The 25,069-nt window shown below is 44.2% G+C and overlaps 1 protein-coding gene across 1 annotated transcript in view; it reads right to left on the bottom strand.

The window, feature by feature from the left end:
* Positions 1-25,069, bottom strand: part of KMT2A (lysine methyltransferase 2A) — a 1,466,550-nt gene that overhangs the window by 1,384,307 nt on the left and 57,174 nt on the right. The window contains exons 2-3 of the mRNA XM_085645838.1: positions 18,839-18,905; positions 4,884-7,537 (exon numbers count right to left, since the gene is read on the bottom strand). Coding sequence (XP_085501964.1) covers positions 4,884-7,537; positions 18,839-18,905 — 2,721 coding nt within the window. The remainder of the gene's footprint in view (positions 1-4,883; positions 7,538-18,838; positions 18,906-25,069) is intronic.

Below are 25,069 nucleotides of genomic sequence, written 5' to 3'. Positions count from 1 at the left end.
TTGTCCGTACCGGTAGACTTTTTTTTTTTTTTTTTTTTTTTTTAGTCCTTGGTCTGGGAAAGCATAAATTCAGGATTCAGAACGTAACAGTGGTTAGGGTTGACTTTACTAATAAAAATGTACTTCTACCCAAACAAACCCTTTTACTTTTAGCAAAATTAGGGTTATGAAAGACTGAGAAAAAACAACTTTCTAACTTAGATTACAACTAATTTATGAACTGCACAATGACAAAAGGATCTCTACGACAAAAGCAGTAACCCACTGAGCTATGCACATAACATATTGTTCTGTGACCTGCATAGTACATGCTCTTTGCAGCAGGCATACATACCTGCCAGCTTTTCAGATTGCTTATGTGTGAAATTTTCGTACTTTCAGTGCAATCAGGAGTTCAACAACTTTGAGTGACACTTTCTCGCAAACAGTATGATGTCACCCACACTTAGTAGTAGCACGGCATAGCTGCCAAGTTTTATGATTCCATCAGAGTGACATTTCTGTGTTTGCATTATTTAGGTGTGACATTTGATTGCCACACGAGAGACACTTCGAATGATATTTTATGGTGAATGTAGTCACAAACAGTTTTGCCCATTTTATAAGTGCATGTTCTTAACACAACCCTGTACACACAATGAACATAAGTGCAACTCAGCTAAGTTGTGTTGATATGCCTATGATGGACTAAAACGTATTGACTATAGTGTGGGATATACCAGCTCCTGTGCATTAATGCAATTCACAAGGCTATTTTATAACATGCTTATATACATTCACACTAATAAGGTATGTGATCTCATGCAGTGACTATGTTCTAAACCAGGATTTAATGAAGCCAACTGACATAGTTAATAGGCAATTAGTTGGCCTGCAAAGTCAAAACTGGCAGAACGTGTAAATCCCATAAGAGAAGGACACTTGTCAACCACTGCTTCGCCTGCAAAACACAAATCCTGCATAAATATAAATAGTGTTTCTCATTCAAGGCAATTCCCACCTTCTGGCGGAGGAATTTCAGATATGTAATTTGGACCTGCAAACAACAATGTATTGCATTTATTTTGCCATCCATGCACTACAGTCAGCAAGTGTTAAGCCGGCCTATCTACTTGGCGCCACTACTCTTACCAGCAGCTGCAACATAGTTTTGGAAGACTCAGGCCTGGTCGGGCCCTCTTCTCAGGTGCTTATGTAAGTAAGCTTGCCTATGTGTAAGCAGAGCTCTTACAGATGCTCTGACCAACAGAGCTCGCTGCCACTAGGTGTCACTGTCCGATAGCAAATTAAAAAGAGTAGCCATCCACAACAAGGAAGCGATTTAGAGAGATCCTGCTTAGCTGTCTCTTCATCTTGTTTGCGTGAGAAATTACCGCTCATGCGGTAATGCGTGAACTTAACTTAAAATGCGTTACCATAGCACAAACTGCATGGCACTCGGCAGGACTGGGCATATTAACCCTCTGCGCTACTTTAGGAGAGTCAAAACTGCCACTAGACAAAACTTCGATCTGTCTCCAGCAGGTACATGAATCACCAGGGTTATCTTGCCACTTTTATTGTTGCCTGAAAACTGTTGGATATACGAGGAACTCTACAGTGCTTTTAGAACTGCTACTACACAACCTGCCCTGATAACAAAGGTGGCCGTCCCAGGTAAACGCCGGGTACGGCCAGTCCAGCCTTGGGTACTAACACTATAAAACTGCTGCAAAGGAAAGAAAATGTAACAAAAGCCACCATAACACGAAAAAATATAAAGATTTTCAGTCATCAAAAACATGGATAAAACATTGGAAAGTCCTCATGATCCTTTCACAAGGAACCGGAATAATAAATAACCGCAAGACTTATTGTGCTGCATAGTGAGACTGTGGTGCTCAAAGGCAGTTTTAAAGAGACTGGAGTTGTTTTGTATATGTGAGACTGCCTCTTATAACAACATTATCCTTTGTGTTTTTCTTCTTTTAAAGAAGGGAAATGAAAAGGCGGTTTGGGCAGCAAGATTGAATGCACTGCAATTCAATTTTAATTTTATAATCAAAACTTTTCATATTTTTGCTATGCATTGGTTCGTTTGGGGAGTTTTTGTCTTCGAGTTTAAGTGTTGCATGATCCTGCATACGTGCAGGACGTTTCAAAGTTCATGAACATTAATGAAACTCCCTTGACAGAAAATATAACCAGAATACTCCAAGACATATATCAAGTCTTTCAAATAGGTTAAAAAGGTCTAATCATGGAGAGAAAAGTGTTCATATTGGTAGACATATTTGATCTCTCAATGCTTCCAAACGCTCCCTTTCAGTCAAAAGCAGGCATGTACATAAGGCAACTGTGCTTTCCTAAAGCACACCCTTTCTCCAACTACACATACAATTATTCAGCAACAACTATAAAAACATTTAATTCAAGAACTGAAATATCAGGATCCACTACTCCCCAAACCGCAAATATTTCAACAAACGCACTAGGCGATAATCATTCATTTCACAGTGCTACTATTTCCAAGGGTTTGTACTATCGCCTTCAAATAACTTTCTGCTTTCTTCTTCAACTCCTCTGCTAGGACTGTTCCACATGCTTACTTTAATTTCTGTAAAAAAATACGTTCCAATGCAAGTGCTAATTCCCATCCACAGCAGCCTCTAACTCTGTATCATGATAAGGATTCTTGTTCCCTGGTGGCGTTTGCCAATTTTTAACCAATTTAATAATTCTGTGTTTAAACATTCAGATACAAAACAGAATAATGTATTCCCTCATATTGAGGGAATATATCACGACAAGCTTCTCTTTCATTTTTTACAGAGTGGTAGGCCCTAGACAGTATCAAATTTCAAACTCTTGACATTTATTCAGAGGTTAGGCAGATTCTTCTTCACAAGGAACACACGACCAAAAAAAGAAGAATCAAGGGAAACAGCTCCTCTGCCTTTTCACATGGTAACCTCCCCAGAGGCATACGTATTGCTTTCTAGAAAACTAGGCCTCAACAGTTTTAGACCAATCTACTGCCTTAAATGCAGTTGGATGGTCACTGGTCAAATGAAAGCATCAACTGTATGTTTTGTCAGCATCTCACTCGTACAAGGCACGTATTGTCCTTCTGTACTTTTTACAACAACCTTAGCTCTCACAGCTTTTCTTTCAGCATGTTAGAATGGCTAACTTTGGTGACAAAGTACTGTCGTAATTGTGCACAGGAAAAAAAAAGGCTCATAAAACGGACTTCAATCTGTCTTTACTCATTTACATGCATTTTGTTTTTTTAAACGAAATAAACTTTATTTTTAACTGGCACTTGTACAGCAGACAATCTGACATATATCCTATAGTATCACATGGTCTTTTGGTATCCCAGTGTATAACACCATAACCATTAAAGACCACATGCATCAAAGGAAAAAACGGACGCAAACGGGCAGCCCCTTTGCGACCGGTATTTTTGCATTTGGGATGCATCACCCCAAATGCAAAAATCGCAATGTAAGTAATCACAAAATTTGTGATTACTTAAATTGCGATTGCATTCAAGGAATCGCAAATTGAGATTCCTTAAATGCAATACAAGATGCAAGTTAAAATAAAGATTTCGCTATTAGGGCTCGCAAATTACCGTCAAATGAAACGGGACGGTAATTTGCGAAAACTTTGAAAAATGCACTAAAGTTACATTTTACACACAAACTTTGGGGCATGTGCGTGCGCAACATGGGTGCTCATTAGAATTTTAGGGGTGCAACTGGGTGTCCTTTTGGCACCCTTGTACCCTTGAAATTGCATGCGCAATTTGCGAGTATCGGTGCTTAATTCGAGCCGATGGTTTCCGGTGCTCAGCAAAAGCACCTAATTGCCAGCACCAGGCCTTATAGCCAATTGGTGGCACTGTCTGGCTAATTTAGGTATTAGCACAACAGCAGCTGTGTGTGATGGTTAGTAGCTGTATTAGTACTGTCATTGCCAGCTGACAGAGGCAATGTATGGTGCAAGCTTAAGTGGCCTCCCGTCGAGAGCCACTTAGTGGTTTACAGATTAAGCACTGGAGAGTACCCATTAGGTATTTGCAAACTGCTCATGCTATGCCCATTAATTCCTATGGGCCTGTAAGCCCATAGGAATGAATGGGAAGCCATTCCTTAATTGCGACTCACAATTTGCAATTAAGGAATGTGTAGGAATTGCTATTTTTTTAACGATTCCTAAAAGCATAGGCTTTTGCGATTCCTTAATCGCAAGCAAGAAATCGCAGAAGCCTACATTGATGCATGTGGGAGTTAATGCCGACAGGAGGTGGATGGCCCTAAGCGTTGAAGATTGAGGATGCTCTCATCTTGGATACCTTGTCCCCAAAAGTCACGAGACTGTGTGAAGCTGATAACCATTTCCTCCACTTGAACTGATTTTACACTACAAGCAAGCTCATGAAAACAAATCTCTATTTACTACTGACAGAAAGCGGAAGTAGCTGCTCATCTGTAATAAGTTATTACAGTTGAGTTGTGGTGTCATAATGCCTGCTGCCAAAGCCAGCAGACAAGGCGAAAGGCAGATCAAGGTGCATAATTACAACTCCAGTTTAAGCAATGCAGCAGAAACTGGCTTTTCATTTTTATTTTCTTTCAGAGGAATAGAATACCCACTGCCATATGTTTCAAGGATATTGCAAGTCACCTTAGCGTTCCATAACTTTATAAATTAACTTGAGCTTCGGCCTTGTAACTCTATATGGTCACAGAATTATTCAGTGACTGCAATGTACAGCAGGTGGTCGTTTATCCCATATATAATGGGCAAGTAACAGCTGAGCAATATACTGCACTCTTAGCAAGAGAAAGAGATGGGAAGGTGCACAGGGTTTCTGTACACAACTGATAAAATACCTGAGCTTTGGGCTGTTCAGGATACCTCAAAGACTTGCTCTTTTCAATCTTGCACAGCTGCGCTTTGGCCTTCTTTAAAAGGCTGGCCACTCGCTTATCCGTCATAGGAAGTTTATCTACTTGAGCCAACATGGAATTTATGGAAGGCCTGACGTTCCCAACAGTATCTGAGGTGGGACTGGAGAGGCAGGGAGTGTTCTCTAGGACAGCGGGTGCAGGAGAGTGTTCTTCTGGATTCTTGTCTAACGAACTTCGGCCTTTCTTGGGAAGTTTGCTTTTAGTGCCAGTTTCATCACTGATGGTTGTTGCTGGGGACATGTCCTCAGTCACCATGTCTGCAGCTGTTGCCTTCTTTCTGCCTGCTGCCTTTTTGATGGATGAGAACGCTTGGCCATCATAGGTGCTGAGTCTTTCTTTGGACACTCTGTTGATGGAAAGATGACCAGTGTTTCCCTGCACTTCTGAACCCTTCTTTTGCTTCTCTTTGCTGGACTCACGCTTGTTCTCCTTTTCCTTTGAGCGCTCCTTTTCCCTGCTCTTTTTCTCTAAGCCCTTAGCAGCCTCTTTTTCCTTGGAGGAATCTACTGGTAGACTCTGCCTGTGCCTCCCACGCTCAGTCTGGGGACCGGACGGGAACCAAGGGAAAAGCGGAGCAGAGCTTTTGGGGAAGTGTTCAACCGGAGCGCTAGTCTGTTTTCTCAGTCGTGGACTCTTTTCAGTAGATTCCCCAGATGGTAAAAGGGGAGAGGAAGAAAATGTGAAAGTCGAGTTTAAGGCACTAGTGGTCAGAGAGCTAACGGAAATGCTAGTTAATGAAGAAGTGATAGGCGACTGAGGGCCGAGAGAAGGCAGCTCAGAATTACTAAACCTTCGGCTTCTTGTCCGCATGGAGTGTGAAGGAGATCTGGGCTCGGACCTTATCGGACTAAAGACCCTCCTGTTCCTTCTCCTTGAAGACACCCCTGAAGCAGATCCACCTGAGCGGCCAACAGCAGAAGGAAGGGTTACAGATTCAAAAATTCTGGAGTGGGCTTCACTTGGAGTGAACCTTGGTGCTCGGAGCAGGGGACTTCTTTTGTGCACATCATATCTCTGTCCACCATGGAGAGCAGAAAACAAACGCCCGTGCCCAGCTGCACCATGCGGGGAGAAACCAGAGGCTGAGGTCAAGCCAACATCCTCTGCGGTCAGAGGTGGCGGCCTGAAATTATCAAATATTGGTTTACGAATAAGTCCTTCTTTGGCATACTTTGCAGAGGAGAAACACTGCAAATCAGATCGAGAGCGCTTCAATGACGTCCATTTGAATGTAGGTTCCCGAAGAATGGATCTACGTTTCTCGTGCATGGGCAGAGTCGAAGACAGGAAGGAAGAGGTCAGTGGCATCGTTGGAGGCATTAGCCAAGGAGTGTGCTCCGAGAGACTGGAAGGGTGATGAAGACCAGGGGTAGGAGTCAGCAAGGGTGGAGGAGGGGATGAGGAAGCTTGCTTCTGTGAAACGGCCTGTACAGATGCCACCCTTTTAGCTGTGCGCAAACCAAAAGATCTCTCAGAAATGGCAAGCCTTCTGCTTCTGCGGTCCTGACTCTCAGTTTCTGGAGATGGTGGGCAGGGCATGGGCAGGTGCATGTCAGGAGTTTGGGTTCGCTCATCTGAGAGAGCCTGCATCTCTTCTGATGCCTGAGAATCCGTGGATGTATCAACACTTGGGCTGCTGGACCTAGAATCATCAGAGGACATCTGAGAGGAATGCTGGGACAGCGCACTAGACTTTTCGCTAGAGCCACAGGACGCAGTGCTGAAACGGCTGTTCGGCGTTGACTCAAGTCGTGATATTTTTACTGGCGGATCATAGTCCTCATCTTCAATGAACCTCTTGGGAGTCTTTATAATTCGGGAGGAGATGGCACTAACCACAGGCATGATAAACTGACGGATGTGCTTGAGCTGCGTTCTCCCCTTCCGACCTTGCAGCTTTGCTGCTTCCTTCTCTATTTTCTTTTGGGCTCCCTTCTTTGCCCTCTGCAGGAGCTGTTTTGCTATGGTGGCATCTGTTCTTTTAGTGGAGGGGATAACCCTGACTGGTTTTACCCGACGTGGACTCTGTCTGAATGCCCCTTTTGACTCCCTAACAAGGGACGATGCCATCTCCTTCTCTTTCCGAGCCCGTTGGGTTTTCTCCAGAGGACTAATAGCCTGCTCGACAGGGGCATCTCTCAATCGCGTGGAAGACGGTGGTCGCCCCCGTCGACGAACAATGGGGACTACCCCTTTCCTGCCAATCTGAAGCTTACTAGCCTTGAATTTGGACTTCAGTGGTGACAGTTTCCCAGTACGTAGCTTCCTGATTTTGGCAGCATGCTGAAATGCAGAGGAAGTAATGTGCTTAATTTTCTTAAAGTTCACCCTATCCTTCTTTATTAGCCCAGGCAGCTCCTTCTTTTGGGCTAATTTAAATTTGACATTATGCAGGATTGGTGGTCGCCCACGTCGCTTTTCTCCAAGTTTTGTTTCAGTTTTCTTCGCTCTCTCCACAGATTTGGTTTCCGTTTTGCTCGGAGGTGGGAACGTGACAGGAGACTTGGAGTGGACAGTAGAACTCTGAATTGCGCAGGCTCGTGGTCTCCCACGGGGCTTACGTAGACTGGGCGGAACTGCAAGAAGCATAAAAAAAAAACATTAATCAGATGACGATTTTTCATGGGTTCTCTCATAACAGTGCACAGAACTGAATAATTATGGCAATGCTTAGTGCAATGAAGACCCACTTGCACGTACCCTGCTTGAGTGACCCGTCTCAGACCAACGGAAATGTTGAGTACAGGCACTCAAGTGAAAACCCAGCTCTAACCAGTCAGGAATCCTTCACTGTAACCATAGTTTTAACTACCAGGATATTGTGCCTTTAATTAGAATTCCAATTTCAGGTTGAACCATAAAAGCAACAGGTAGGACACCTGGGGTTCTAAACCAAGCTCTAGAAAAAGGAGATAAAAGCCATGAATCCAGAGCCCTAACTGCATATCTAACAATGAGGCTAACATTTAGGGTACCTGGGCTGTTGGAACTAACAGATTTTGAAACTAACAACCAAACTTTAACCACATGCATAAGTGAGGACTGCTAATCTCTAACACCAGCCATAACATCAACTCCGGATCGTAGGCTCTAATCCGTGCTCCAGTAATGTAGGTCACAGCCAAGACTAATTCCAAAATCTTATAGGAGGGTTAATAGGTAGACATTTTTTTGTGGCTTTAATCCTACATCTACCAGTGGGAAGGAAAACCAATCTGTTGACTGAAATGCAAACTAACAAACTATTTATATCGAGGTTTAGCTCTAATCTTATGGCAGTCAGAATAAAAAGATGGTATTTGTAGCTTGCTCATCAAAACACAAAAATGAACCCTTGGGACTAAAGTGCAGTGTTAGCCTAGCTGGAAAAACACACATACCTAGGAGAGTTCCTTCTTTATGACGGTCTCCCTCATCCACCAAAGGTGGCATTCTTCATCATTGATGAACCTCCTCATATCATGATACCTAGTCATGATACAGGCTACAAACCCCTCATTGAGAGGGCGGAGCTCAGGGATGTTTTTGTACTAAGAGGGGTATATACTAAATACAAAACTGTGGAGCTTGGTGTGGTAAGGAAAGCAGAGCAAGTGAAAAAAGCGATTAAAACTAACTACAGGGTTCGCTGCAAGACGTTTATTAGGGCGACCCCGGACTAGGATTAAAAAGTGTTCAAGAGAGACCTCTGACAAACAAGCGGATATAATCATGATACGAAGAGGTGCCCAAATGATTAAGCATGCCACCTACCTCTCCAAGGTAGGTGTGTTTTTCCAGCTAGGCTAACACTGCACTACTTTAGACCCAAGGTGTTAGAACTTGGGGTCTCTAGTTGGCTGAGGTAGGTACCTTAGTCCAAATAGGGACCCTTGCTTCTAGTCAGGGAAAGGAGGGACACACTCTCAGATAACCCCCTGCTCACCCCCGGTAGCTTGGCATGAGCAGCGAGGCTGTCTTCAAGGCAATGTGTAAAGTATTTGCAACCACACTCCCAGTAAGTAACACAGTGATAACACCACAAATGGACACCACACTGATTTTATAAAAATAGCTGTATCTTTATCAAAAGGAATATGATGACACCAAACGATAGAAATCCAACATATGCGTATTCGATATATTTCACTTTGCCAGTTATTAGGCCAACAATCACTTGTAGGTTCTTGCGGTATTAATGAGCAATTCACGATGATCTAATGCAGTCCTAATGCAATGCTATGCAGTTCGTAATGCAATTCGTAATGAAGTAATAAGTCAGTCCTTAATGCAAGTACTAATGCAGGTCGCAACTCAGGAATAACGCAGTTCGTAATGCAAGAATAATGCAGTTAGTAATGCAAGAATAATGCGGTTCGTAATGCAAAAATCAGGCAGTTCGTAATGCAAGAATAATGTAGTTCGTAATGCAAGAATAATGTGGTTCATAATGTAAGAATAAGGCAGTTCATAATGCAAGAATCAGGCAGTTCGTAATGCAAGAATCAAGCAGTTCGTAATGCAAGGAATAATGTAGTTGGTAATGCAAGAATAAGGCAGTTCATAATGCAAGAATAAGGCAGTTCATAATGCAAGAATCAGGCGGTTCGTAATGCAAGAATAATGCGGTTCGTAATGCAAGAATAATGCGGTTCGTAATGCAGGAATCAGGCAGTTCGTAATGCAAGGAATAATGTAGTAAGCCAATCTGTGCGGTCAACTCGGGCACCACTAGGCCCCAGCAGCAGAGACAACAGTCGTACGCTTAAAGAGGCGGACCTGGTACTGCTGACCAGGTATGGGGACTCAGCACGTCTAACGCGGTGCAGTGGGAGAGAGATCGGAGCACTCCTGTACTCCTCCTGCACACTTCCCCAGGCCATACACGCTTGCAGCCCCCGACCGGAGTCCAAGCCTTACCTGGGCGGGTGGGCTACCTCGCTCTCTCTCTCTCTCTCCGCTCGTCGGACATCCTGCTGGGCAGCCCGAAGACGTTGCAGCTCCGTTGCTAGGCGACGCTGTAGTCGGATGGGTTACGGCGCTGCCTTCTCCTTCATTGACGATCTTGGGCAGATTCCTCTTAGCGAAAAACTATCACGATCCCTCTCGCCTTGCAGCTTCCTTAGCTTCAAGAAATCCTTTAGCACGTTGCGGCTCGGACATGTGGCGACGATCCTCACTCACAGCCTCAGTTACGATGACGCCTTGAGCCACAAATAGGAATGCAGCAGCATGGATGATGTTTCACGCTGTGGGGGCAATGTGGTCACAGGGCACCTCGTAAACCAAACCACAGACCACACGGCAGTCTCAGGCGTGCAAAAGCACACCCACCAAGCAGAGCTGAGACACGGTTGGAATCTTTGATGTTCCTGAGTTTCCTCAACAGGGGACCAGCTCTCCTCGGGCCCTTGGAGACAAGTTACTTCAGGACATCAGCACACAGCAAAGTCCTCTCAAGCAGGGGGACACAGCAAAGTTCCTTGTCCTCTCCTTAGTCAAATCAGCCAACTGCAGGCCAGCCCCAGAACACACAGCAAGGGCAGTCCTTCCCTTCAGTCTCTTCAGCTGTTCTCCTTCGGCAGAGGTTCCTCTTGATCACAAATTAGTTTCAATCCTTTTTCAGTCTGGATTGCAGTCTTGGGTTCAGGGGTTCCAGCTCTTACTTTTATACCCCTAAATCCCTTTGAAGTCTTTGTGTTCAAGGGGCCCTGAGCCTGGTCCAAACCAGTTCTGGGGGTCTTCCTGCCAGTGCACACCTTCTTTCTTTGATAGTGAGGGTCTGGGCATCAGACAATCTGCAGGAGGTGGAGCCATTCCTTTGTGGCAGCAGCACAGGCCTCTTCGCATCAAAGGGGCAACTCCTCCCCCTACACCAAATGTAGGCCAACCTGTGCGGTCTCAACTACTCCTCACTTGAGTAAGGACACTCCCAAGACCCTGTCACATCCAAACCCAGACAGTCAATACACAACCAGGCAGACACACACAGGATGGTTAGGACAAGAAACCAGCCACTTCTAAAAGAAGGAGACTAACGGTGAGGATTCCCCTCCCGGAAAGGACCGCATGGCCCTCACAAGAACCGCAACGCATTAAGTGACTTTTTCTCAAGAACATATAAGGAACAGGGACTTTTTCTAACATTTAATTTTAAACCAATGAATTTTAGAGCAAACCCACATTTTCAAATGGTCTGTCACCGCTGTTTAAATGACACTTCTAATTCTTTGTATACAATCTGATAGGTGTATTATAATGGTGTGAGACACGTATTTTAGAATTGATAATGTACGGCAGCTTTGCAATGATTTTAAGTAATTATGCAAATAAAAAAATCCTTCTTTCAATTATTCATTCCCAAGGGGTGCTGGTAAGACCAAAGAGGAGCACAGCAAACTGAAAATGCTCCTCTCCCACCACAGACTAAGTAACGCCGGTGGGACATCAGGGCAGGAACATGGAAATAGGGGTCCTGCAGGGCAAATGCAACCATCGAGTCTCCAGTGTCATGGGAAGACCAGACCTGCGCCAGGGTGAGTATTTTGAATTTCTCAATCCGGAGAAAGGCATTGATTGATAGGGTGCAGGTTTAGAACAGGGTGAAGGCCTTTGTCTATCTTGGACATCAAAAATTAGTGGGAATAACAACCACATCCTACTTCTGGCACTGGATCGCCCTCGACAACCACTTTGGGCAAAAGGGTTTGCACTTCCTGGCACAAAATTGGAAGATGGGCCGGTCAGTCAGTTGCTCAAAAAGACTGCAGAAAATGCAGCAGAGAAGAGAGAAAGGGCACGGCGTATTCCCTGTAGATATCCATAGGACTCACCTGTCCAACATGAATACCTGTTTGCCTGGTAAGAATCAGGAGATTCTACCTCCCACTGGGTGGTTGTGTCCCTGCAAAAGCATGCTAAAGAGGTTTTGCAGAAGAACTGCTGGTGGTGGGCTGGGCAGCACGCTGACCTTGGCCGCTGGGACAGTGGGCAACATGGCCTTTACCACGAAATTGCTGGGTTCTCTGTGGGGGCTGGGTGGGTTGGCATTAACGGGTGCTTCAACCAAAAAAATCCATGTAACTGTGGAACTGTTGCTGGTGGAAAGGAGGGGTGGAAAGGCCCAGTAAGTGAGCAATAGCCCTGCTCTCCTTAAAGCACTCTACAGCGAAATCAGCCTTCTCCCATCTAAGGGCATGCCCTTCAAGGAAGACTGGATAGGCTACGAGAACTCGGTCAATCGCAGCCAGGCATGGCGGCAAATGGCAACACTGGTGCCTATGGGACACCTGATGGAATCAGCGCTATCCAAGCCACAACAAAATGTGAACTTGGCAGCTGTTAGACCTGGCACCATTGGCGTAGGTCTCCCTTCCATTTCTTTGCTGTTGCCTCCTGTATTTTTGCTATGTATTTTGCTGGTCTAGAGGATTTGGGCACTTTGCCACTGCTACTCTGTGCCAAAGTGCAAGTGCTCCCTATTGTAATAGCTGTGATGGATTAGTGACTCCATGATTGGCTTATTTGATTTAGTGGACAGACCCTAGTACAGTGCACCATGTGTGCCCAAGGCCTGTAAATCAAATGCTGCTGGTGGGCTTGCAGCACTGGTTGTGCCACCCACAGAAGCAGCTTGTAAAGTGTGTCTCAGGCCTGCCATTGCAGAGCCTGTGTGCAGCCTGGGGCTGCCATGTCGACTTGGCAAGTGCACCCACATTCCACTCCCTAAACCTTCCCATTTCTATATATTAGCACCCCTAAGGTAGGCCCCAGGTACCACCATGGGCAGGGTGCATTTTATGTAAAAGGTAGGACATGCCCTGATGTGTGTGACCTGTCCTGATAGTGAATTACAGCCAATTTCGTTTTTCACTATTGCAAGGCTACCTGTTCCCATAGGCCAGAATGGGCAGTATGATTATAAGAACTTATAATCCTAACTGACCCAGGGAACATGGCGAGAGTTTAAGCTATTGGCATTGTAAATGGCAATGCCTTTTATTTATGTTTTAAAAACCGACACGTAAATAAAAGGCATTGTCATTTCCAATGCAAACAGCTCAAAAGTTTGCAAATGCGAGACCTATTGCATTGCAAATGGTTGTTTTAGGATTTGTGCCCTGATTGTAGTATTAAATTTGAGCTTAGTTCAACTGCTTCCATTAAAGTAAACCACTACACTACTGTCAGAATGTGTTCTGGTGTTAGATGCACGCCCTGGACTGGAACACTGAGTCACGGATGACTTGGAGTTAATATGGTGTTCTAGCCTACCTTTTCAGGGCTACCTACCATGCTGCCACTTCTAGGTTCATTATTCTGTTTATGGGCAGGGAGAGAGTTGTTTCGATATTCTGTTTATGGGCAGGGGAGAAAGTGGGAAGAAAGGCAAAAAATATTCAGGAGACACATTGAAATAAATAATCTTAAATTGCTCTTGCCAGTTCGCCCAGTCCTGGTATTTTCTTTGCAGTCAAGTACTAATTTGTGTGTGTTTCCTATATAAAAAGCAGGATTATAAATGAAATAGCAAGGCAGTCACTGGAACGGAGGTAGCGACCTCGCACTTGGCATTGGCAATTTGAGATTCCCGAACCGATGCTTATCTGTGATGTGCGAATTGAATGTCAATGCAGTTCAACTTCCGAATTCTAGTTTTTTTCTAAATCTAGAGGCGGAGGAGCTGCTAACCAGACCAAATAAAGACGTGGTGTGACCAGCTGGCAGCGGCTTTATCCTTTCACAATTTCAAGCAGGGGAGATCATAATTTATTAATGAAAGCAGCGCCTCCCTGGGGGACGGCCGGAAACAAGAAGTAAACATTCCTCAGGGGGCGCAGGGTCACCACGCAGTCAGTTTTTGTTTTGTGCATATTTATATAGCGCAAACTCAACCCGAAGGTATCGGAGCGTTTTACATGAGCACCGTATTTACATTACACATTCAGGCATGGTGAGATTAAGTGATTTGCCCAGAATCACAGGATGTGGACGCGACCTCGTGGCTCGAACCCTGGTTTTCAGCACCAAAGTCAGCAGTTTAGCCGACGGACCACATCCTCACCCAGCCCGGTGCGGCAAGAGTGTATGGCGTGCTTCAGGAGACGGTTACTAAAATATGCACACCACCTCAGTCTGTGCTGTCGCGCAGTCCTTGTAACAAACATTCTGGCTGTGGGAGACAGCCTTCTGTGATTGATATTTTCAAGGTGATCATCTGTACCTTTTCAAACCCAGAGTTACACTTACCTAGTATAAGGGCTTTACAGCTCAACCCGCTTTCATTCTGGTTCTTGTAGTTCCCTGATCCATCGTAACTGAAGAACTACAGTTGTTAAATAAAATGTAGGATGCTTCAGCATCTCACATATCGCATGGAAATTTCAGGAACTTGGCACGTCCTACAATTTACTGTGGACTATGTAATGTATAGCTGTGACATATTCGAAAAACAGTGGCAAGCGGGTTGCATAAGGATCTCTTCAGTAGATGCGCTAACCCACTGAACTACATTTCCGGGTAACGCGGATGGAGAATTTCTTAAGTGAGTGTGTCTGGATATAATTTCTGTTTCTAGACAATGTGAATTTTTTTTAGATACGGAGGGTATGCAGGAACGATGCATTCCCACTCTAATGAGATATTTCCCGTTGTCACATTTCCCTGCTCGAGTTGCTCGCCGAATCCTGTTTTTGCCTTTCCCTTTGAAATGTGTAGGCCTCCACTTACACGGTAATAGAACAAGCCGGGCCCGTGGCTAGACTCTTCCTTTGAGTTCGACCACCTCTAATTAAAATGACTTTCCGCAGACAGGAATGTACTATTTGGCGGCCAAATTAGTTTGTCCAGAATGCGGCCCATGTCGAAGGTGAAAGCAAGGGAGAAGAGAGCAGGATTAGCAAAGCGCAGCTGTGGGTTACTTTTTTACACCTTATCGATGTTTTATGAGTGGCCAACACGGCCTCCAAAACAACAAGCACAGAACCGAAACCAGTAGTGCGCGCGCACCACAGAGGAGCGGGGGCGAGGGAGCGCGGCAGCAAAGCGAACGCGCGCTAATTATAAACACATGTTTATAATTAAAACCAGATGCCGCTGCTGCACGTAACAGACACCAATAGGCCATAGGCGGTTACATTTCTAAAGGAAGCTGGGACATGCACCCGCCTTTCACCAATTGCGTCCTGTCTTTTTTAAAAAGACGCACGCAAAATCCAATTGCAGCCAACGAAAACAAAACAAAAGAACACGCACAAGCGTGGTCTCAGCTTTCAGAAGCCCCTACATGAAGTCTTCGCCAGAACAGTGCATGCGCGCTGTTACAGGCTCGACCTAAAAACAAATTTAGTATGCCTGAACTCAGAATGATAAAATGCATCTTTTAGTAAAGTTGGTTATAACATTCGGTGTTTGAAATACCACTTTTAGAAAGTAGGTATTTTCGTGCCTAACCATCCAGCCTGCCTCTGCTAGGTTTGTGTACTCCATGTCTGGTTTGTGAGTGACAGGGGCTGGGGTGGCTCCAGGAGACCGGGTGAGTCATCACTAGGCTGAATAGATCTATCTGCATTGGGAGGGGTGGGAGGAGTAGCACCTGGGCTTGAATAGGGCTGTGCCTGCCTTCCACAATGCTGGCTCCACCTCCTGTGGTACGTCTGATGACCCTGGCCCACACTGACAAAGGAAGAAGTCTTGCACTGGCAGAATGCACCCAGAAATGGTTTGGACTAGGTACAGACACTCTCTGCCTTCAGAGACAACGGATGTGTGTGTATAAAAAGGGGGACCCAAACCCCAGAACTTTAGATTACTTCTGGGAATCATGACGACCCTTAGCCAAGGAGAAGAACCAAGGAATCTGACGGAGGAGACTGTCCCTGTGCTGTGCTGTTGGGGTTGGCCTGCAGTGGTTACTTTATTGCCAAGGAAAGGAGAAAAGGAACTTTGTGTGTACTTTTGCAATCTTGAAGAACCTCCAAGGGCTTGAACTGTGCTTGCCTCCTGCCTGAAGTCTCAGGGATACAAGACTTCACCACCAGCTCCCCTGAATTCCCTTGCTGCAGAATTCTGCCTGCGGAGAGGTGCCTACTGTTTGGGCACTCTGAGAAGACTGCGAGTCGCTGGGAGCGCGACGCAACGAGGAGAAGCGGGTTGACGCCGCAGCAGTTGCTGCTGCAGCTGTTCGCCGTCGCATCATCGACAAAGCGTGTCGCATCACCGGAGAAGCAGGTCGCCACCGCAGAGGTCGCCGTTGCATCACCGGAGAAGTGTGTCGCAGGGCCTGTCCCAGCTCAGAAGTTACAGAGTTCGCCGCACGGCCGTCTGGCGTGCACGCATCACATCCAACGTTGTCACATCAAGACGTCATTTTGTCACCTCGCACTGGATCGTGGCATTGCTTTGAGGCGCCATCATGTCGCATCGCACGGGATCACAGTAAGAAACCTTCTCTCCGGTAAGGAACCGACACGTCACCTCCCCTGCGCTGCAGTAAGGAACCGACGCATCACCTTCCCTGCGACCCTTTTGTTTGTATTGCATGACGCATCCAAGGTACTTTGAGTGTGAAGTGTCGCATTTACCATCTACATTGAACTAAGCTATCTCTATAATTTTAAAGTCTATTTTTGATTACAGTATTTTGGATTTTTGTCGTTTGGTCTTATGTTAAGTCTAGTAAAGATTACTTATTTTTCTAAACTGGTGTGGTGTTCATTTGTAGTGTTTCACTGTATTACTGTATGTGTTCACAAATGCTTTACACACTGCCTCTGAGATAAGCCTGTCTGCTCGTACCAAGCTACCAAGAGGGTGAGCAGGGGTTATTTTAGAAGTGTAGCCCCTTACCCTGACTAGAAGCAAGGGTCCCTATTTGGACAAAGGTACCTATCTCTGCCAACTAGAGACCCCCAGTTCTAACAGCAGCATAACACCCATCTTGGATCGCCTGAGAAAGGGCAGGGTGAAGGTCTTCAGGAACACTTGGGAGGACTTGTGCCACCAAATCCCAAAGGAAGTATCAGCCTAGCAAACAGCTGACATTAACAGATTGAATAGCTAAGCTCATAGAAGAAAAGACATGCTTACTGAACGTTTCCTCTCACTTAGATTCCTCATCAGGGGGAGTGGTGGAAAATGTGTTGGGATTAGAACATCTGGTGGAGTTTGTACCACTATGCTTTCTGGCAGGGGTGCTGGAAAAAAAGACCAGATCACTAGAGGCTGTCGGTAGGGATCCAAAGAGTCAGAGCATGGCTGCACGGAACGTTTCGATCTGATACGGAATGACTGAAGGCCCTGGAAAATCTGGCTGTGCCAGAACTAGCTGAGGAAATTTGATGCCAAGTCACCAGGCTTCGAGAACGAGATCAAAAAAAGGTGGTGCCGCCCAACGCCTGTTCAGGTACATGAGAGCGTCATGAGGGAGCGCTTCGAATTCTTGTATTTTTTACCTTTACCCAAGGACTTGGAGCATGATGAAGGCTGACCTCTGGAGAGGCTTGGTCGGACAGGACCAAACACAAAGTTTGGTTGCGCAGCAGGATTTGGAATGGCCCAGTCATGGAATCCTGTGATGCTTAGTGACAGAGTGTCTCTGTGCATTCCCTGATGGCCTTCAGATTTATCGTGTGCATTCTCCACAGGCAATGGAGGCGTGCTCTACCACAGGTACACCACATGGGGATCTGTTGCAGAGATTTGTTTGCGATAGTCGCTAACAAGCTTAAAACCTGTTGTTTTAGGTGGTGTGATACCTTGCACACCATAAATTGTTAGCAGAAAATCAAGGTAAAGGTCTCTGCGAGACGTGAGGCAGCTATGGATCCGGGTCTGGAGGGGCAGAAAGAAAGAAACGGATATTAGCATGAGGGAGTGGCACAAATATAGGCACCGCACATCATTTCCAGAATGGCATCTGTGCGGAGCCACAAGACACCATCTTCTGATGTGTAGAGATAATGCTGAAAAGTTTCCAAAACAAGTCTCACACCTGGGGGCTATTCAAAAGGTGAGGAATCTGTGGCTAGAAGTCTATCAGAAAAAAACTGTAATTTAGAATGAAAATCCTCTACCTACATAAGGCATGCGTACACCAACAAAAAAAAAAGTAAAATCATTAAACTTTCACAAAATAAAGTAAGAAATACATAAAATTAAATCTTAGCATTCCTGACTTTTTGTGCAAAATGCCATCTATTACACTGAAGGAAATCAATAGCTGAAGTGGGTTGACCCACCTTTCCGTGCTGTGGGCTTTGGGGGCTGGAAGTAAAATGCGAATGACACATGAACAGACCAATGGTTGAAAAAAGTCTGACCAAAAGCCCCTATGTGGGCACATGAATATACAATTTAATTTTTTGTGGAAAACAAGAGGCTGGTGAAAACAACTAAAAACAGAACTGGGCGGCCAGGTGCCTGCAGGGGAGAGGGAAGCAGGATTCCTCAGTACAATAAACACTAGTGCGGTAGCTGCCAGGAAGGAAAAGTTCTGCTCAGAGACAATGGGTCCACCAGGCAACTAAAAGGATCTGAACCCACCTGCCTCCCAGAAAGCCCAGCATCTGGGAAGAAAGAGCATGTTGCTGCAGAGTGTAAAAACCAAGTTCTCTTTGGAGACACGAGCAGCACCTCCTTTTTAGGCGCACATTTTAAGATACAAAGAGGTTTATATGGTTAGTCATGGCAGTGAATACTAATGGAAGAGTTTGCAAGTACCGGTCTGCGATAACTCCAAGAGTACATGCTAGATTCTGAAAAATGTACAAATGGATATGCGAGCTACCTTGAACAGGTGCACATGCAAATCAAGGGCCAGCTCTTTGCGAGAACCAGTGAACCACAATATTCATGTTTAGGGTGTGAAAGGCACTGTTGCAAGAAACCAATGAATTTACCTGTGAGGGGCCGTGTAGGGCTTCGTACTCTGACTTCATCACGAGAAAAACCAAGAAATTGCTCCTCCTACAACAAAAAGATATGTTCAGTTTAGCCAGGAATGTGTGCAGTTTCTCATTTTACATGGAAAAGACCATGGAAGAATATCAACCTCTAGTAACACTACTGCAACGACACATTGCCTCCTCTATCAGCCCACCATCACACCAATTCCTCTGATGTAAGTCTGATGAAGACCTTCAACCTGGGAAACCCACCCATATGTTCCACTTAAAATTGAATCAAAGACTCCATTTACTACCTTGCATCAAAAATGTAAAGAATAAAAATATCCTCAAATCATGAATTTATTATAATTTGTATTACATACACTCTACTTTCTAAATAACTTTTTATATCTATCCCATGCTCCATCACTGTCAGCCTGAACGTTTGTCTTTGCCCCGCTCTACCATGACCGGATTACCACAGTTGGCTATTTTAACACCTCAAAGACAAGGTAAATAAAATGTCAGCAAATCACAGGCAGACTTTTTTCAAGTAAATGGTGAATGACTTTCCAATTTACACAATTTTATTAGACTTTTCCATTGACTGAAAAACCAAGCACACATTGACCTATGAATTTAAAAAAATGTATTCTGCTTCCCAGATGTACTGGGAACGAAGTTCTACAAATACTTCAAATAAACAAGCATTTGCAATGCAATAGGTCTCGCATTTATGATTGTTTGAGCTATTGGCATTCTAAATGACAATGCCTTTTATTTATATGTTTTTTTAAAACAGATAAATAAAAAGCATTGTCATTTAAAATGCCAATAGCTTAAACTCTCGCAAATGCAAGTCCTATTGCATTGCAAATGCATGCTTTAAAAATAAAAAAAGCGTTAGGATAGAGCATGTCTTGCCTAGCAGGCAGGACAAAGCTATTTGAGAAAATAGTGCTCGGAGGCTGTAATCAAAGTCTACAAAGCAACAACACACGTAACAGGGGGTGCCGCCATGGGAGGTTACAAAATGAGACAAGGCTGTAATAAGGAGGGACTACTAAGCCCTTTGACCAATGAACAGCCACAGTTTACAGTGGGCAATGACATAAGCCAATGAAAAATGTGGGCAGACAGCTGGCGGAGCTTCAAGTCCCTACCTCAATACAGCATGCCTCGCAGAGCAGCGCATGCGCTGCCCAGACTCGACCTAAAAATAACTGTGGTCCTACAATGAACAAATAAGCCCGCCTAGTTTAAAGTACACATATTCAAAAGTGTGCCAAATAAATCAATATCACAACATCCTAAACATATCCATAAACCACCCCTGGACCCACTGGCCTTGTGCCCTAACCCTATCCATACACATAAACCAAACTCTTAACATACAGCATAAGTCTACCAAGGAACACTAACCGCAACTTGGACTATAAACTCTTATCCATAGCCCCAACCATAACCCCACACCCTCATTGTAGCCATAACCTTTACAACACTCATTTCCATAAACATAAGCCAAATGCTAATCCTATCCATGAAGCTCACTCTATAACATAACTTGCGCAAAGGCGATGGCTTGAATACACATGCAATCTAATGGAGAGCTTCACACAAATGACAGAAAGAATGAGAGATGCCAGCTACTCAAAGAGATTGTACAGAGGCAATGCTCCAAGGGAGGGACAAACACAAGACTGACAAGATGGAACACAAGTTAGAAGCAGTCAAATGAGTGACAAGAAAAGCCAACTAATGGTAAGCAATAGGAAGGAACCAAGTCCCTCTGTTTTTTGTAAGCCAAAATATGCCTTGCATTGGACAGCGCAAGGAATTTCTAGTAGGCCCATCCTAATGGCTAGCTGAATTCAACACCTCCCATTCCTCCATTTAAAAAAGCCAATAGGTCTGGGTTTCATTTGCTAACAAATGTAACAGTCAGATGCATGCGAGGGACCCAGCAGGAAGGACAGAGAGGGCTACAGTTGTGATGTGCAGCTCAATGCAAAAACTCAACTGGAGGCACCCAAACTGCTAATAGAAAAACAAATACTGAACAGGGCTCACCCGAGACTGATTGACAAAGTTCCAATCCAATGGCTAAAGAGGCACGGTGAAGTATTTAAATGTTTGACAGAGACGGATCTATCCCACTCCATGTATTTTGTTAGTAATAGGTAGTCAATACCGAGATCTAAAAAGAAAGCATACTTTCACTTAAGCATGGCAGTCATTTGCTTGCAATAAAAAATGTACATCACGAAAAAAAAAAATGGAATTACACATATGGACTCCTGAAAAGTTAGGACAAATCCTCAAACAACCAAGATGCCTGAGCGGCCTGTGTCCATAGCATGTCTGGCATGAAGGAAATATCAGCCCACCAGCCAAAGGCCCCCTGTAGAATCCATTAAAAGGGCCTAGTACAGGAGGAAGGTTAGGTGGAGGAAGACTGCTGCTTATGCTCTCTGTAGGTTTTGAAGAACCAAGGCACCCCAACAAAGTCAAGTAGGCAAACACTGCAGTCAAACATGTTGGGTAAGGTTGGTTTTACCTTCAAGCTGTCTCATATAACATCTGAATCTCCTGTGTCATAGATAGGACATTCAAATGCAAAAAGAGAAAAAAAGGAAAATAAACCCCATAAAAACCCATGGGCTAAGAAGAAAATTTATTTAATTGTCTCAATTGATTAGGTCTATAAAATGGAGAGGAATCAGTTGAATAATACTTAATTTGATTAAAAATATAATCATAAAAGTTGAGAATACAAACCATACATATAAAAAAGGATAATTAAAATGACCGAAAAAAATACAAAATTTTAAAACTAGGCAGGAACAAACTGTTTTTTAAAAAGGTTAATAATATAGAAAAGGAGAAAAAGAGTAAGCAATACTTGAGAAATTAAAAACTAAAGAGGCCAGAGAATTACAAGTGGACGCCGGGAATATAACCAGTTCATTGGAACAAAAGTCAAATGTTAGTGTCTATAAGAGATCGTCGATTTCGCATACCCTGATGTTACAGGCATGGAGAACACAGAAAGGCCTTAGTAGGACTTTATAAATCTACAGTTTTGGTTTAGCCCCTACAGTTTGGCCTACAATTTGCTGATTGAATTTACGGTATGCAAAATGAATAAAGTTAATGGAGAGGAATCAACATGACACTGGAGAAATAAGGAGTTGAAGTTACTTTCAGGTGAAAGACGAGATGATAGACATGTTTTTGGTAATCGGGAGCCAGTCTGATAACACAGCGAGCAACTTTGCTGTGGATGGCCTGAGTGGAGATCTGAGTAATTAATGCAAACGGGACATAGAAATGCCTCATTAAAAGACAACAATGGTTGAGATGCGGAGGAAATCGGTGTGGAGGATTTTTGGCCATATGTTTATTTTTACTTCTGCAACTGAAATAGGACTGTCTTAATAGAAAAACGACATATGAAAGGATTGTAAAGGGACAATAAGGGTGAACCTCAGTACGAGAATTTAAGTCCCTGAAATTCTGGAATCAGAATAGAGGAATTCATAAGGGAAGGGCGTAAGTATTACTATTGTCCTTGTCAACATGAAATTTCAACAAAAACTAGTACACGGCTAACAGGAAGCCCAATGATGGCCTTCTTCGTGTGCTTCAAAAGTGGATCCAAAACCAGCACATTGGATAATGTTAGTATCAGCGTTAATATCAAATCCAATTGCCAAAGCCTTTGACAGGAAAGCAGGAGTTGTTGAGGTCAGGACGTCAACAAGCGCATCAATGGGGTCTAACGGTACCAGGCCAGAGGCATGGCCGAAGATCCCACTTGTGCCTTGGTGCCCAAGAATGAACCAGAAGGAGCCGGAGGTGGTCGGAACATAACTCGTACAGCATATGTGAAAGTTGTGACTTGACTTGATTAAAAAAAAATAGCTTTGTACAGCAACTTCAGACGTGGAGCAGAAACAAAGCCATGGTCTTGTGCTCCAGAACAGGAAACAAATCTGAAGACCATGAGGAGGTCTGAGTCTGGGAACAGGCCCACCAACCACAAAACTTGCCCTGCGATTGAGCAAAAGATTTAGAGGAAAAAGTCGTCTGTTCGATATTACCTAAACTTTGTGCAAGAATTCTTCCCTGGAACTTATCAGTCCCTCTCAACCTAACTGGAGAACGTGGTCTGAAGAGGCGACTACTCCATTGCTCATCGTTTAATTCATACTATCACTTTTTCCAAACAAACATGCTTCTGGAAGCATACATTAGGGGAAATCAATATTTTATATTAATATCAATCCATATACTTTTTTTATGTACAAGATTTCCTCTATTAGAGGTCATGAGACACCTCTTTAAAAATCAAATAACACCAGAAATAAGAAGTGTGAGCTCCACACCACCACCACCACCGCTGAACCCCAATGATAGCAATCAATTTTGACTGACAGAGAATGAATTCCTGAGTTCAGTACAATTATGCCACTTTCAGCATTGAGCTCAAGACAACGGTCTTGCAGAAAGCATATAAATGTTAAAATACATGCAACAGATCTTCACAGGGAACTCAATGGTTCAGCAAATATATATGGACCTCACACAGCAGATGACAACAGCCGAATTAAGAAGAAAATTGAGTGTTTTAGAGATTCCACCCTGCACAATCTTTAGTTGCTGGCTGCAGGGGTAATTCCAAAAAATAAAATAATAAATAAACAATATTATGACAAGTTATTTTTGTAAAACGAACAATGGTTCAATATGTTAAAGCACTATGTTCAATCAATATTAGTTTACGGTCAGTATTCACCCACCATTCCTCACCAGCCATGGGACCCATAGCGAGGCAAAGTTCACAACTATGGATAAATACACAGGTTCTCATCACCTTCTGCGTTGGAGCAAAATTACAAACATGTAACTGTTATTAGATCATTGTACTAGAAGCCGAAACAGATTTGTTTAAATGGTGCTTAACAAATAGGTCTATGAAAACGTACAGTGGAGGTGATGGCAGTAGCAGCTCGCGAAGACAGACTGGGGGCTGTAAGATGGCAGAGAACAGATCGTTTCTGTGAAACTTGCTTTAGTTGTTCCGCATATTGTACGAACATCTAGAGTAGGAGAGACTTCAGGCAGGTGTAAAACACCTGCAATACAAATGTCCTCTTATCGGATGTCTGGCACAGCTCCAAGACAGCGAGACGTCAGAATGTGGGAATGACTTTCGTTAAAGGAAGTGGATGCATCCTGGAGATGGATTACAGACAGACTTTAATGAGTCACTAAATCTACCCATGTGGCTAGAGCGTCCTCGTGAAACGTGAGTCAGAGTGATAATTAGAACGGAAAATCACTGACAGGGTATGGAGGTGCAACTAACGAATGCGTGCACAGCATTATACAGTCAAAGTGCTGATGACACAGACTGCCTGCTAACAATCATAGATTTAGGAATGCCGGTCACACAGACTATCAGTTTACAACCATAGAAGAACAGGGAGCTAATTACCGTCTGCTCACGATCACAGAGAGCCGCTGACAGAGCCAATGGTTCTGGCGACAGACGGCCTGTCACAATATACCACGGGAAAGGGTGCTGGTAAAACAGCTGGCATGCTCAAGATTCGCCACTGGTACAGATTGCCAACTCAGGATTAAGAGTGCTGGTGACACAGTTTGCATGTGCTGAATCAACAAGATCCGAGACTATTAGTGGACCCAACTGACTACTCAGTAGGATCAAGACAAAGCGTTGGAGACAGCTTGAATGCTCAGTAACACAGACTGCTTGATTAGGATCACTCACAACCAAGGGTGCCCATGAAAACTTGTTTGCTCTTAACTACAAAAAGCCACTGACAGAGCCAGCAGAGCTGGTGACAGACTGCTTGCTTACGATCACAGAAACAACAAGCATTGGCAAAGCCAATAGATCTTACCTATACAACAGCTATTGGTTTTGCCAATGTGTTTTAGCCATGTTGTACACCAGCATGGCTGCTCTACAGTGGATAAAAGTTATCGGAGTATTGTAGAGTGGCGCGGCATAGAGGAAGTTGCATACAGTGGAGTAGAGTGGCGCAGAGTAGAGCAGGGTGTCAGAGTAGAGCAGGGTGTCAGAGCAGGTTATATGGTCAGTGTAGAGTGTAAAAGAGTGGAGTATATTGTCAGAGTAGAATATGGGTACTCAAAACATTTTCCCGGGAGCCGCAAAGTTTGGTCTTTGGTGTGACCGAGGTGCGCACTGATGCC

Source organism: Triturus cristatus, chromosome 3_1 (genome assembly GCF_964204655.1).
Source record: "Triturus cristatus chromosome 3_1, aTriCri1.1, whole genome shotgun sequence".
NCBI lineage: Eukaryota > Metazoa > Chordata > Amphibia > Caudata > Salamandridae > Triturus > Triturus cristatus.
This window is presented reverse-complemented; position numbering and strand designations above follow the sequence as displayed.